Source organism: Haliaeetus albicilla, chromosome 6 (genome assembly GCF_947461875.1).
Source record: "Haliaeetus albicilla chromosome 6, bHalAlb1.1, whole genome shotgun sequence".
Lineage (NCBI taxonomy): Eukaryota > Metazoa > Chordata > Aves > Accipitriformes > Accipitridae > Haliaeetus > Haliaeetus albicilla.
Genome location: NC_091488.1, coordinates 30,716,345 through 30,729,623, shown reverse-complemented (window position 1 = coordinate 30,729,623; position 13,279 = coordinate 30,716,345). Strand labels below are relative to the sequence as shown.

The following is a 13,279-nucleotide window of genomic DNA, read 5'->3' as shown; positions in this document are numbered from 1 at the left end:
CGTTGACACTACGGCTCTTTCAAGAGTTTATCTTGGATAAACATTTAGTGCATTATGCTTATGTAAAGCTACCTGTTCAGAAACTTCCTCCTGGATACAGCTGCTCCATATTACACATCTCTGATTTATACTAGTATATGTTAAGACAAATGATCACTGTGCAACTGCTGGGATTTAGGTTAATTTAGATTATTTTGCTATAGGTTCCTGACTATTGCAGACTTTCGATTGAGCTCTCAGCTGGGTTGCCTTCCAGACAATTGCCTGTATGAGACTTTGGGGGCAGGTGTTAACTGTGGAAACCTACTTAGTATTAAACGTACCTGTCTTATTGCTACTGACTTTGGAGACGATACTTTTATATATTTTTTTTCTAGTCATTGTTCTTCACAAAAGACCTAATTGAAAATATCTGTCAAATCATGTCTCTGGTTTCCCTCTTCTTCTCTCCCCATTAATTGGACACGTATTGTGTTTGTGTGGGAAGGAAGGAGGCTCTATAGCAGTATAGTAATATTGCTGGGAAAAGAACATTAAAATGGATAAAGGGATTTCCTAGTGGTATAAATACCTGCACACGACGTCCCTGTGCTCTGGAGCCCTCCTGTATACCTATATGCAGGTAAAAAGCCTGGAATAGAGTTTGAGCTGCTGTTAATCGCACAGGATCTGTTCTGTTAAAAAACAGGGGCAAGTGGCTCTTTTGCCTGTTGGAGGGTATGACTTGCCAAGCATTTTCTTCATCTGACACCTTTGTGCCCTTGAATTCTGACTCTTCTCCCTCTCTGCCTCTGATAATGCATCACAGCGCCGCAGAGTGCCTGCCGGTTTCTAACCATGCCACCAATGTTGTGTCTACAGGTACTTTTTAAAAATAATCTTGCTCTCAGTATCTCATTTGTAATGCTTTTGGATGATACGTGCTCATTGAGTTCTGCAATACTGAAAGTGTTTGGTATCAATGCTATGTGTGATTGGGACTACATTTGAGTAGAAGCATTTTCACAAAACTTTGCATGATGAGTACATCAGGAAAACCCCAAATGTTTGTGGTTTAGCTAAATCTGTAGCTTTAAGTTTGTTACAGGATTAAGCTCAAGTATGCTACCAATGCATTAGCTTAGAACAGGCTCAAAAACTGTCACTGTTGTTACGACTATACAGTCTTCAATAAAAAGTGTCACGTAAATTAATTGGAAGTTTATTTATTATGTAACCACAATTTAAGATAATATAAATTACTTTAAATAGGAGTTGTATTTAGAATAGGTCAGGTCTAAATACCATTTGGGGAAGTTTTCATAAAGAAAAACACTGCTTTACAAAACATATTGTATACTGAATCAAGACTAAGATTTGCATGGGATGTTCAAAATTGGTGGCAGAAGTCTCATAAATATTTTTTAATTTTGTGTGTTTGTGTATATAATCCAATTAACTGCATTTAAATACTAAGACTGTGTAATCATTGAACTCTCTGAGAGAGAGACAGAGAAAGAAAGAGAGTTTTCTTGCAGCCTTAAACCTGCAGAAGTGGGATTCTGGAATACAGGAATTGTTGATAGAAAGCTTCCAGGAACAGAAAAAGAAATAGTTTTATTTATTTGAAATTACATTAAGGTAAGAATTTTATCTGGAGTCTTAACAAGAAACTAGCCTTCTCCTGAAATGCATTGGTAATAAAACATCTTAATAGTAAGGACAAGCATGTAAGTAATGAAAACTGAGCATTGGTGATAGATAACAGGATCTTATACATTAAGCAGGAGACTCAAAATATCCTAATATGGCTGTTGGTTAACAGTGGCAGTAGGCAATAGGAGAATTTAAATTTTGTATGAGGCCAAATTTATGTATCTGTATCATAGTAGTATTTTCTAGATTCATCTGATTCGTAATAAAAAGTATATGGTGACAGCCAGCCAAAAGCATTTGCTCATTTGCTTCAGCTTTGGGTTTTGATATTTTGTAGTTACCACCCAAGGACAAATGCCACTGTAGTCAGTGAGAATTTTGTTCGCAGGATCACATCTAGCAGGTGATGCTGTGAGAATGGAAGCAGTGACAGAGGGTGCTAACTATAATGAGTAAAGGTTTACAAATTTCATACATAGATTCAGAAATTGTAATAAACAATGCCATTCTGGTGAAAGCATCTAAGGAGAATTTGTGCACAAAGGAGACATGAAAGAATTTTTAATAATGACTTACGTTAAATGTAAAAATTTTTTAAAGTGCATGCAACAATTCTGCATCACAAAATAAAAGTGAATATACTTCTGTTCAAATACTATACCATGTCATACAGCTGATGTTCTGCAGTATCCTCAACAATTGGATTGTTATTTAATTTAAATAGTATCATCCTGTCATGGTTTAACCCCTCACTATTTAATTTAAAATCCTTACTAGCAAATGCATTGAAAATGCTATTTTTATGCATAAAAATTATGGTCCATAGATTATGAAAGAATAGAAAAAAACCACCAGTAAACACTTAGATCTTACCTCAACAGAAAAGTTGCATTGCTCTAAATGCATTAGTATTATTAATGCAATCTTTGGTTTGGGTGCATTTATACTAGTATAAGCATGCCTATTTTAGTAGATTTTTATATCTGTATAAGCGTATCTAAACAGGACATGTTACTGTTAGGATTACAGTTGTAAAAAAAAAGATTCTAATCTCTAATTAATTGTATTGTTTTGAACAACTGGAATGTGTGCTCTAATGTGCAGTTTCACATATCTGAATGCTCATGAAAATGAATTTTTAATATTATACTTTATAGCAGTTGTTAGAGGGGACAGTATATGCATTTCAGTGCCTAATTATGCATGAGAAACAGTCATATCTCATTTTGCATTCAGTAAAAAATTGACTGATTCTTCAGGCACTGGCAATTACTGAGCATGGATCTGAAACATCCCTGTGAAAACACTAGAGAGAAATTAATTGTGTGTTTGTTGGTGCTGATCATAGAAAATGTTGATTTAGGCCTAACTTTTTAGAAGAGCCTAGACTCTATCATTCGGTTTCCCTACCACCCTGCCAAAGCACTCTAAAATGTTTTTGGTGGCTTGGCACTTGAGAAAATGCAACTTCTGGATGCCCTAAAGCAAGTGTCCCAAACTGCTGCTTTTGGAAACCCAGGTCTTAGGCATGCATAAAATATTGCCTTCCTTAACGTGGGGTTTGCACGGCAGTGAAGCCAATCAATATTCTGGGAACATAGAGCAAATTTTTATGTAAGATTAAATGAAATGGTGCGTGGAAGTTGGGTGGGGAGAGGAACTGCTTTCCTCCTGGAGAGTTCAATGCTTCCTTTGCCCAGCAGTGTATGTAAACTGTGTTAGGCCCATAGATTATAGTACAAATAATGCATTGAGACCACAGCTTGACAATTTCTGGTTTTGGCTCAGAGGGTATCTCACTATTTATACTGGCAGTTTTGTCTGGTGTGACCTGTCCAGGTGTCTGGACTTCCAGCAGCGTTAACCTGACAGTTATGGCCGAGAGTTAAACGCTTACTGAATGCACACAAAAACTACATATAAGGATACTGTCTGTCTCTGAACTTAAAGTCTGTGTCTTGAATCCTCGCACATTCTCTTACCAGTCCCATCTGTTTTGTCTTTGATCCAAACTCCTATATGCTCCCATATCCGCTTTGCCATGACAACTTTGGGAAACGCTCCGGCAGGCCTTCATTACTCTGTGCCTTCCTGTCATTATGGAAATCAACCATCTACCTATGGGGTGATGGCAGGTAAGAGACATACGCTCAACTGTGTGAGCTATTAGCATGTTGATTTGGGTCAGTTTTCCTTCAGAGGGACCGATTCAAGACAGTTGCTTAAAGAAGACAGAACTGGGGTTAAGGCACTAGAAAAGGGGTTAGGAAATTAGGGGTTAGGGCCCAGAGTTTCCCCAAACCTCTGCATCACTTGGGAAATCACTCCGTATCTTATTTCTCTTTACAAGACTGGGACAGTGCTGCTCTTTTTGCTTACCTATGTTGACTGCCCCTGGTGATCATCACTTTTTGAGGGACCAGGAGTGATGTACCCAATATACCTGTGTATTACCAGTACCTGGGGTGATGGAGCCCTGACTGGAGCTATGAAGTAAAATGGTGACATGTTGGAAGGGTAGGCAGATCATACAGATGATCATGGATTTTTACACTTATGAATGTATGCTAGCATCCTGCTCAGTTTTCCATGTCCCAGGCTGAGTAAGGAAGAGGAATTGTTACTCTATGCAAGTTCAGGTAGCAGTCAATGAGATAATGCCAGGAACCAAGTTAACACAACCCCCAGGAAATTATCATGACTCAGAGATAATCCAAAATCAAACTCAGGATTTTATTTTACTTAAGAATGAAGGAAATATTAGAGTAAGTCAGCACAGATGAATACATCTGTATACGGGCTTTTTAGGGACAGAGTGTAGACTCCCTTCACGGTGTGCAACTGTCCAAATGCTCCTATTTCTTTGTGCATCTATGTGTCTGTAGCAACATTTCCTGGCATTGTTCACATCACCAGGAAAAGTTAATAGGTATTAAATGAAAAGTATTGCTCAGAAGATCATTTTGTTTCATTCCAAAATAAGTACATATTCATTTTTCTCCTTTTTTTATCCCTACTTTTTTTTTTTAGGCATCAAGCCTGCAACTCCAGAGATGCTATCAGCAAGTCTCTCCCAGAGTCGCATCTTACAGACATGCAGCATGCCACATCCCAATGTGGTAAACGGTGTCAGCACCTTGCAAAGCAAGTCCTCCTCTTTTTTAGTCTTTTCCTTTATTCTTTGAGAAAATTTTTTTGTTGTTGTTATCCTGTACGAATATATATAAAATATTCCTATGGGGTTAGAACCTCCAACGCTGATGACAGCAATCGGGGCAGTGAAGACAAGCAAAGTAAATGGAGAAAGGTATGGGAGGTTAATGAAGTTCTGAGTTCTGCCACAAAGTTTTATGTAATTTAGAAAATTGGGAAGATTGTTCTAAGAACCTGGAATTTACTGGCTGCTCCAGATACACTGAAAAGTGTTAATATTTCTACAATCATTTCCCTGCCCCCCCCCCCTCCCCCTTCAGGTCAGAGACTCTTTAGCTCTATGTACAGTATTTAACAAAAAAACAGCTTTCACTCTTAACTGAATTTCCTTGTTAAGTCTGATATTTGCAAACAAAAGGTAGTATGGGATAGTTTTGGTTTGTCCTTCAGCAATTTTTTTTTAAGCCAGAATGATCATTCTGAATGTGTTCTGGATTTTGTTTTTTTTTCCTTTGAGCTCTTACCTGTATACTTTCCACAGACAAATTTTATGCTCAAGCTAAACCAAGATATTATCCTGTCTTAGCATCAAACGGTATTTACATGGAAATATACTTTGTACCACAAAATAGAGACTGGCACATTTTCTGTGGCTCAAAATGACATACATCCATCAATCTTGTTGTGCCTCTTAATTCCAGCTGAGGCCTTGGATTGTTATTTGTTTAAGTTTGGACCATTTACCATCTTATTTAAGTGCATCACAGTTTGCTAAGAAATAGGATGGCTGTGGCCTGTGAAAGTGGCTGTTCATCATTTTTCATGTATTGGGATGAGAGAGACCATATCTCCTAGGAGATTCTCACTCTTGGATACTTTTGCATATGTTATATAATAAATATTACAGACATGGATTATGAGATGATGAAGGCGTGTTTTCATTGTGTAGCAGTAGAGAATGACTATACTGAGTTTTCTTTTTGGTGTTGCTCAGGTAGCCTGACCCCTTGCCTTTACAAATTCCCGGAGCATGCCCTGAGCGCCAGTTCCTGTGCCCTTGGCCACGGCTTCACGCCCATGCACCAGTCCCTCCTCACGGATGATCCCACTGCCACAGACTTCAAGCAAGAGTTCCGCAGAAAAAGCAAGTCTGTCGAAGAGCCCGTTGACATGGACTCCCCTGAAATCCGGGAACTGGAGAAATTTGCTAACGAATTTAAGCTGCGGAGAATTAAGCTGGGTATGTGCTTCATGACTGGGAACAAAAGGCTGAAACGTTCCCGTGAAAGACCAATTATTTCTGAATGTTTTATGATCTAGCCTCTGCAGTTGTCTAATCATAACTCTAATCCTGCCTTGCACTGCCAAACTTTCTCCATTCCTAGAAAACTTGCGTGGAATTAATGAACTTCAGCTTTTTGCAACTTAGTACATAGAAAATTATTTTAAACTTTCCTGCCCTTAAATTATTTGTCTTAAGTGCAGAGAAAATTATTGCTTTTCATTAAAGTACATTCAGTAACAGGTGCATTATTTTGCACAGCCCCAAATTTTCTGCAACTTAGGGCAGCACATGCTCTACCTTCTCATACGCATCCTCTTCCCCACGAAGTGCTTCATCTGATGGTGCAATGTCATTTCAGTATACAAGATGGGTGACATCCATGGCAAATCTTTCATACTAGTAGGAAGCTTCTCTTCGTGGTTTATTTTCTTGTGCCAAGACACAGGTACAGCAGCAACTGATATTTTTGTTGCTGTCTGATAACTACTGGGGCTGATGCGAGATGGATTGCATTAGAGGGTCTCCAGTGAGGTGCTTGTCTTTCACTGGACAATCATAACTGAGGGCAAAAGTAGACTGAGCCCTGTCTTTCTCACCTGTAGGGGATAGAGGTACATTGCAAAGTAAAAGCCTGTCTCACCCTTGTTTGAACTGTACTGAAAAAAAATAACATCCAGTGCTGCAGTTTCAGCCCACTTTATGAATATTGGGTACTCCGAATGAAGAGTTGCAATTTTGACATTATCACTTATAACATTACATTGTATCATTACAGAATAGGGCATCCTTCTAGCTTTATAAATGTAAAAAAATTACAAGGTTATTACAGGTGTCTATGCATTACCTCAACAGCTAGAAAGCTAGTGTGTTCCATTTGCAGTGTAAAAGTAAGGACTGAAACAAAAATTTAGAGTTTAAAATAGTTTTGCAACTTGGTCAGTTTTGCTGTATATTATGTATTTAATGCCAGCCACAGCAATGGAAAGGTTTGCTAGGTCCCACACTGTTAATCACTGTAATTATTACTTCACTTTCATCCTGAATTTGAGGGAACAAAACTTCCTCTGATGCAAACAAATGAGACAGAGCCTGTAAGACTGGGCTTAATGCTCTGATGGGAAAAATGCAATTTGCACAGGAAAACTAATCTGAGGTTGAGCTTTACAAGGGAAGACAGAGCTAATATGGGCTGTGTGTCTGAGACTGAGACACGCAGTTAGTGCAGTCAAAATGGAGGTAAAAAGCTGCCTCGTGAGACATTCAGCATCTAAAGAGATCCTGCCTGTTCTGATGCAAAGACAGAAAGCAAGGATGATGAGCCAGACCCGTGAACGTGGCAGATACACATTCAGATCACTGAACGGGGGGGGGAGCTGCTGTTACGAAGTCAGTGTCTGCATGGAAACTGCAGCATTTCTCTGATTGCTTCAACTTAGTTGTTGTAACAAATAACAGGACACCAGTGGTGCTGCTAGGGATTAGCTTACTGCCATTGCACCATCTACAGAAAGATAAGGGGTGTTTGGATCCTTCTCAAATCCCTAATCTTGGAGTGTAAAACTCCACTAAATCAGGGTAAAACTCCACTGAAACCAACAGGAGACTGAACATGTCTCTGAGGCGAGCTCAGAGTCAGCCACAAAGACATCTGCAGAAAGCCCATCCTGAAGACACTGCAGGCACGCACTGTTCGTAAGAGTCAGCAGTGAAGGGCTAAGTGTATCAAGGAAAGTAACCCTTTCTAGAAAGCTCCAAAGTGACTTTTTTATGTTTGTTTTTGACAGGTTATACACAAACCAATGTTGGAGAAGCACTGGCTGCTGTGCATGGCTCGGAATTCAGCCAAACTACTATTTGCCGGTTTGAAAACTTGCAGCTGAGTTTCAAGAATGCATGCAAACTGAAATCGATACTGTCCAAGTGGCTGGAGGAAGCAGAACAAGTAGGAGGTAGACAATTGAAATCCTCTAAATATTGATTTGCATTTAAACCAGAATCCTATATATATGTTGAAGGACTAATACACGTCTTCCATAGACTAAAGTTTTTGGTTTACCAGCTTTAAATACTATGGTGTGCTTATATTAAATTTTGGTTATCGTTTTTGGGTGAGCAAGGGGGGGCAAACTGAAATGCATGGAGGGTACAGAATAGCAGAAACTTCAGTTGGCCTACTGGAAGTAATTTCTTTCAGTCCCAACCCAGCAAACTAGCTCCAGTCCTGTAGCATAAGTCAGAGCCATTATTAGGATCTGCAGGACAGCCCATTTAGCAGTGTACAGGGATTCTTCACTAGTAAAGGACTCTTCCTTCCAACCTCTGGCATCTGAGATATGGCCATGGAGGAAAGGATCTGAGTTCAGCTGAGGCAGTGGTCTTTAAACCCTGAAGAAGAATAGCATGGCATAGAGGTTTTTGATGTGACATTTTGCTACTAGTGGATTCCCTTCCTTTTGCCCAGTTACTTTCCAGTTGCAGGAAGAGTCATGGGGTTCACTGGGTGAAGTCTACTTTAGAACAGGTTGGCTGGTTTAAAGAAAATGGGTTGCCTTAAAGAACAGCCTTTTCAGCTGGAGGAATTGCAATGCTGGGAAGCAGTATGTCTGGAGGTGACATTGAAAGCCAGGACTTCCACTGTGCAGCACTCACCTAGCATAGGAAGAAAGAGAAGATGATCTCAATGCTACTTTTTGGATTTGCTGTGGTATTCAACATTGGGAAATGTTAAACAGCGGCTTCTGCCACACACTTCAGTTTCCTTTGAACAAAAGGTGGAAAGCTTACTTCCCCTGTAACTGCACTAGAAACCGGAGGATTACCTAATGTGGCCAGCACATTGCAAGAATGGCTTGTGAGGGGGTTGTGGTGGGTAGCAGCTGCTGACTGCCTGAGCAGCGTTACGGGCTTGAGCTGCAGGGTAAGATCATGCATGCAGGCAGCGTCCTCTGAGAAGTGAGGGGGGAGTTGTCCATCAGAAAGTGGGGTGGAAGAGGCAGATGAATAAATGGGGTTGGGAGCCAAGGCTGTGTTTCTGAAGAAAGAGGGTGAGGTAGCCAAGGGGTATGGAAATGGACTCCATCTCCCTAGACTGCACACTGCAGGGTAGGAGGAACAAAGTATGTCAAAGGAGGGGGATGAAGTACAGCTCAGCAGGTACATATGCACAGAGCCAGTGCTGTTTGCAGCTTTATTGGTGGCACACCATTTTTGCTTATAAGCATTTACAGGTGGAGGTAGAAATGACCAACCATCCTGAAGAAAGAAGTGCTCCTGTGTGTGGTGCTGCTCTTATTCAACGGCATTAGCTGTTAGCTTTCTTCTGTCTTCAAAGAAAGGCTTTTTTTTTTCTGGAGATGATTCTGCTTCTTTTCCATTCTCTGTGGAAGGTAACTGCCAGGTTTTGTTTTGTTTTTAATACAGCTTTATACAATGAAAAAGTTGGAGTGAATGAGCGGAAGAGAAAGCGCAGAACCACCATAAGGTAATAAATATTTAGGGTGTTATATGTTAGAAACCACTTTGGCTAAGATGCTTCTTTTTGTTGGGTTCAAAATCAAAATGTTATTTTCTATTAATGAATCTCTATAGCTAGCATTTAAAATATTTCACTATTTTCCAACATTCCAGTGGAAAATAACAGCATCACTCTCCAAACTCCCAGTTTACTCCAAATATAATATTTTTCCCAATATGACAACACACTTTAATATGAAAAAAAAATTATTCCAATTCTGCCCAAATTTTATGATATCTATATAGTGAATAAGATATCAGAGCATTCTTATTTTCATTTTGGGAGGTTCTACGTTATACCAAAATAAATTATATTATTCTGCCAGAGAACTGACGTCTGGGAAGTTTGAGGGCAAATTTTCACACCTTACACTACATCCCTGTCCCTATCCTCTGTCACTGACTTCTTTGGAGTTCCCAAAGAAACACTTTAATGACCTAAAGGGAAAAAACAGGGAGTTGTTCTGGGAACCTCCTTCTGTTTCTCACATCTCAGGTGGCCAACATCTACCATCTATCTAGCCTCAACTCCACATGGAAATCAAGTAGGCTGGTAAATCATATTACAAAAAACAAATACCAAATAGGCAAAATGAGAACATGGGGTATTTCCTTCTTCTTTAGACATCCCAGACTCTGATAACCTCTGGTGAAGAAGAATTCACTCAAGGGGGCCTCCAAGGAGCTGTAATATTCTTCCACAGGAAGGGAATTTGTCTGACTCCGGGCACAGCCCTGGTGCTGTCAGGCCCTACCTGTTGCAGTAAATTGCCTGTTCTTTGAACAGGGATCCTTCCCTGTGTGCAGTGCCACCTGCCAGAGCTGTAAGCTGCTTTATAGTCCCACAGCCACAACATGTACCTTCTCCTCTCACATTCAACTTGAGACTTGTTTTTTGGTTATTGCCTTTGATATAAGGAATAAAATGAAGATGTTCTTTCTCTCTGACTTTTTAAATAAGTATTCCTCTGAGGGGATGCTTCTCAATTAGGAGTGAAGTGGGGATGGGAGATGCTTCATAGCTCATTTGCTAATCACAGCACCTCACAAGGGATGAAGCTTTACTCTTGGGAGGCCAGATTCTCCTCTCAGCTTCTCTACAAGCCATTAAGGCCTCGAGTGGCCATGCCAAGACCTTGCCCAGTTTATGTATTATGGCCTGCATGAGAGCGGTGAGTTGAGAGCATCTCTGTCCTAGGTGTTTTCTCCTGGCTAGAGGAGCCTGCTGAAGTCTGCTCATCTAACATTGTGGGTTTTGGTGTTGTTTTTTAACAGCTATTGAGGAAATCAGTCCTCGTATTAAGCATTTTTTAATTATTCCTGCTTTTACATCTAACCCCACTGCACTGGGAGTATCAAATATGGCAGGTTGTCAAGGGCACAGAAAATTGAGGTGAAGTTCAGGACAAAATCTCATGATTTTGATGAGTTGTTGATGAATATGAATTGTTCCTTTGAAGGCATATAGGACCTCAATTTGAAGACCTCAAACTAATCAGGACTTTATCCAAACTGCAGCCTTACTCATAGCAATTCTTAATGGATGTTTGAAGGCAAACTAGAGGTAAAACAAAAGTCCCACTAACCAAATTTGGTTACTTATACCCTGAGCAAAAACTACTTAATTTGAATTTGTGGAAGCTATTTTATTTTCTGCTTTGATTAAAAAGCCTAAGAAACTGTTAGTCGAAACTAGTGATGGTTTTATACTTCTGTGTGTGCAGAACATCATGCTATTAATTAGGGAGTTCTCGTAATGTTACTAAACACTGCAAAATAGACCTATAAATGAAAGACCAACAACATATTACAGACGAATTAATGAAATAACTAGAACTCCAGCAGATACTTTGTATATTTCTGTAACAGAAATACCTGCACCTCATTTCCAGAATAATGCATGAAGTGCCCTCTTGTGTCCAAAGAAATTACAGCTACTGGTGAAGCCAGTTCTGGATGCATCCTGTTGCCACACAAGCATGTTGCAGATACTCTTTGTTTCCTGAGAATATGTAATACAAACGTTAAGGAAACTCTATCTGACAATAAGAAAAGATAGGAGTCTTAACTTATTTTGTTTACTGAACCACTCAACTTTGGTCATTGCTGATTGTGAGGAATAGATTAAGGCAGACTTTTAGAAAATGTGATGATCGCTAAAACAGATTGCTGTAATCTCTGTGATTTCTAGAAATACTAGTGCCCTCTCCATAACAAAATGAAATGCAGAACTTGAAACAACATACATTTCCCCAGTGGTAACTGATGGAGCTCTTCCCACTTGTAAAGCCAAATGATGTGACACAACCAGGTAACCCCACCGATGTGCATTTGCTTAACCCTCACAACACTGCTGTAACTGGGGCAGAATGGGTGGTCAGGCTTGTTCCAATTCCCGTGATCCTGTTCATATCTAGCTAGTAGCTGTATCTCCTCAAGAACACCAAGAAGCGCAAACATTTCATGATTACCACTGAAATTGCACTGAACTTGATGCTGGTTTTGCCTTTAAATTACTCCATGCTGAAATTCTGCATGATGTCATGCTGTTCACGTCAGCAAAGCAATACAGTGTACTTTAAGCTCTGGGGGTTTCCTTTACATAGAAAAAGAGGAAACAAACCAAGGCACTATCTTCTGTGCTCTTACTTGACCCTTCTCCTGAGCTAGTGGTTAAAGCCTGAATGTGCCAGAAAAGTTTTTGAAGGTGACATTTTATCCCTTTATCCAGTATTGCTGCCAAAGAAGCCCTAGAAAGACACTTTGGAGAACAAAATAAGCCTTCTTCTCAGGAAATTATGAGGATGGCTGAGGGGCTCAATCTGGAGAAAGAAGTTGTGAGAGTTTGGTTTTGCAACAGAAGACAAAGGGAAAAAAGAGTGAAGACAAGTTTACATCAGAACATCTTTAGTTCTATTATCAAGGAGCATCATGAATGCCGGTAAAACTTTCCATGCATAGATGTGGATTTCTGTTTTGCTTTTTCTAAGTATTGTAAATACTATGTTGGTTAAAAAAAAAAAAAAAAAAGGAAAATCAGTAAACCACTTGTTTCTCTTACAAGCTAGTGAGCTTCAGATGAGGTGTGTTGTGGAAGACCTGATTTTAATGTAAAAGTTTGGAAACAAATTAAATGCTACTGCATATATTTAAAGAGTTGGAGGTCTCTGCTTAACTGCAAGGAACCTATTATGCATTATTCAACCAGAAATGCTTTCCAAGTTGCACAAGTAGTTGCAGGTTCCCTGTGCTGTGCCTTTCTTGCATCTGTGGTGCATTTAATGATTAACGGAGAACCCCATGTAGGTACCCTAACCCTCAGGAAACAAAGCTTGTGTGTTGTATGTGAAGAAAGGTTACGAAGCTTGATATCAGCAGGTATAGTATTGAAAGTATTTTGCCTCTGCATGTCCATGCATATGCTTTACCACACCCTCCAGCCCCCTCCCGCCCCGTGCTAACTAGCTAACTGTGCTAACCTTTGAGAGATTGTAAGCCATTAGGCACATGGCAGGGTCCCATCTCCAGTGGCGAACACTGAGCATCAGCAAGAAATGAGAACTTCAAAGAAGAGAAGGTGAATAAGTGACCTTAAACAAGCAGTGGTGACACTGCGGAATATCTAGTTATGGCCAAGAATGGGATATACCCATGGGATCTTATGGGACTGCCACTAGATCTGAGAGCCAGGTA

General features: G+C 39.9%; 1 protein-coding gene across 1 annotated transcript; it reads left to right on the top strand.

Annotated features, from left to right (window-relative positions):
* The first annotated feature begins 719 nt into the window (after positions 1-719).
* POU1F1 (POU class 1 homeobox 1) lies at positions 720-12,680 on the top strand. Its single transcript, XM_009917157.2, has 6 exons — positions 720-861; positions 3,621-3,770; positions 5,783-6,028; positions 7,858-8,022; positions 9,494-9,554; positions 12,318-12,680. Exons 1-6 carry the CDS (start codon positions 720-722, stop codon positions 12,529-12,531), a joined length of 978 nt encoding a protein of 325 aa, XP_009915459.2. The 3' UTR covers positions 12,532-12,680.
* Positions 12,681-13,279: the final 599 nt, after the last annotated feature.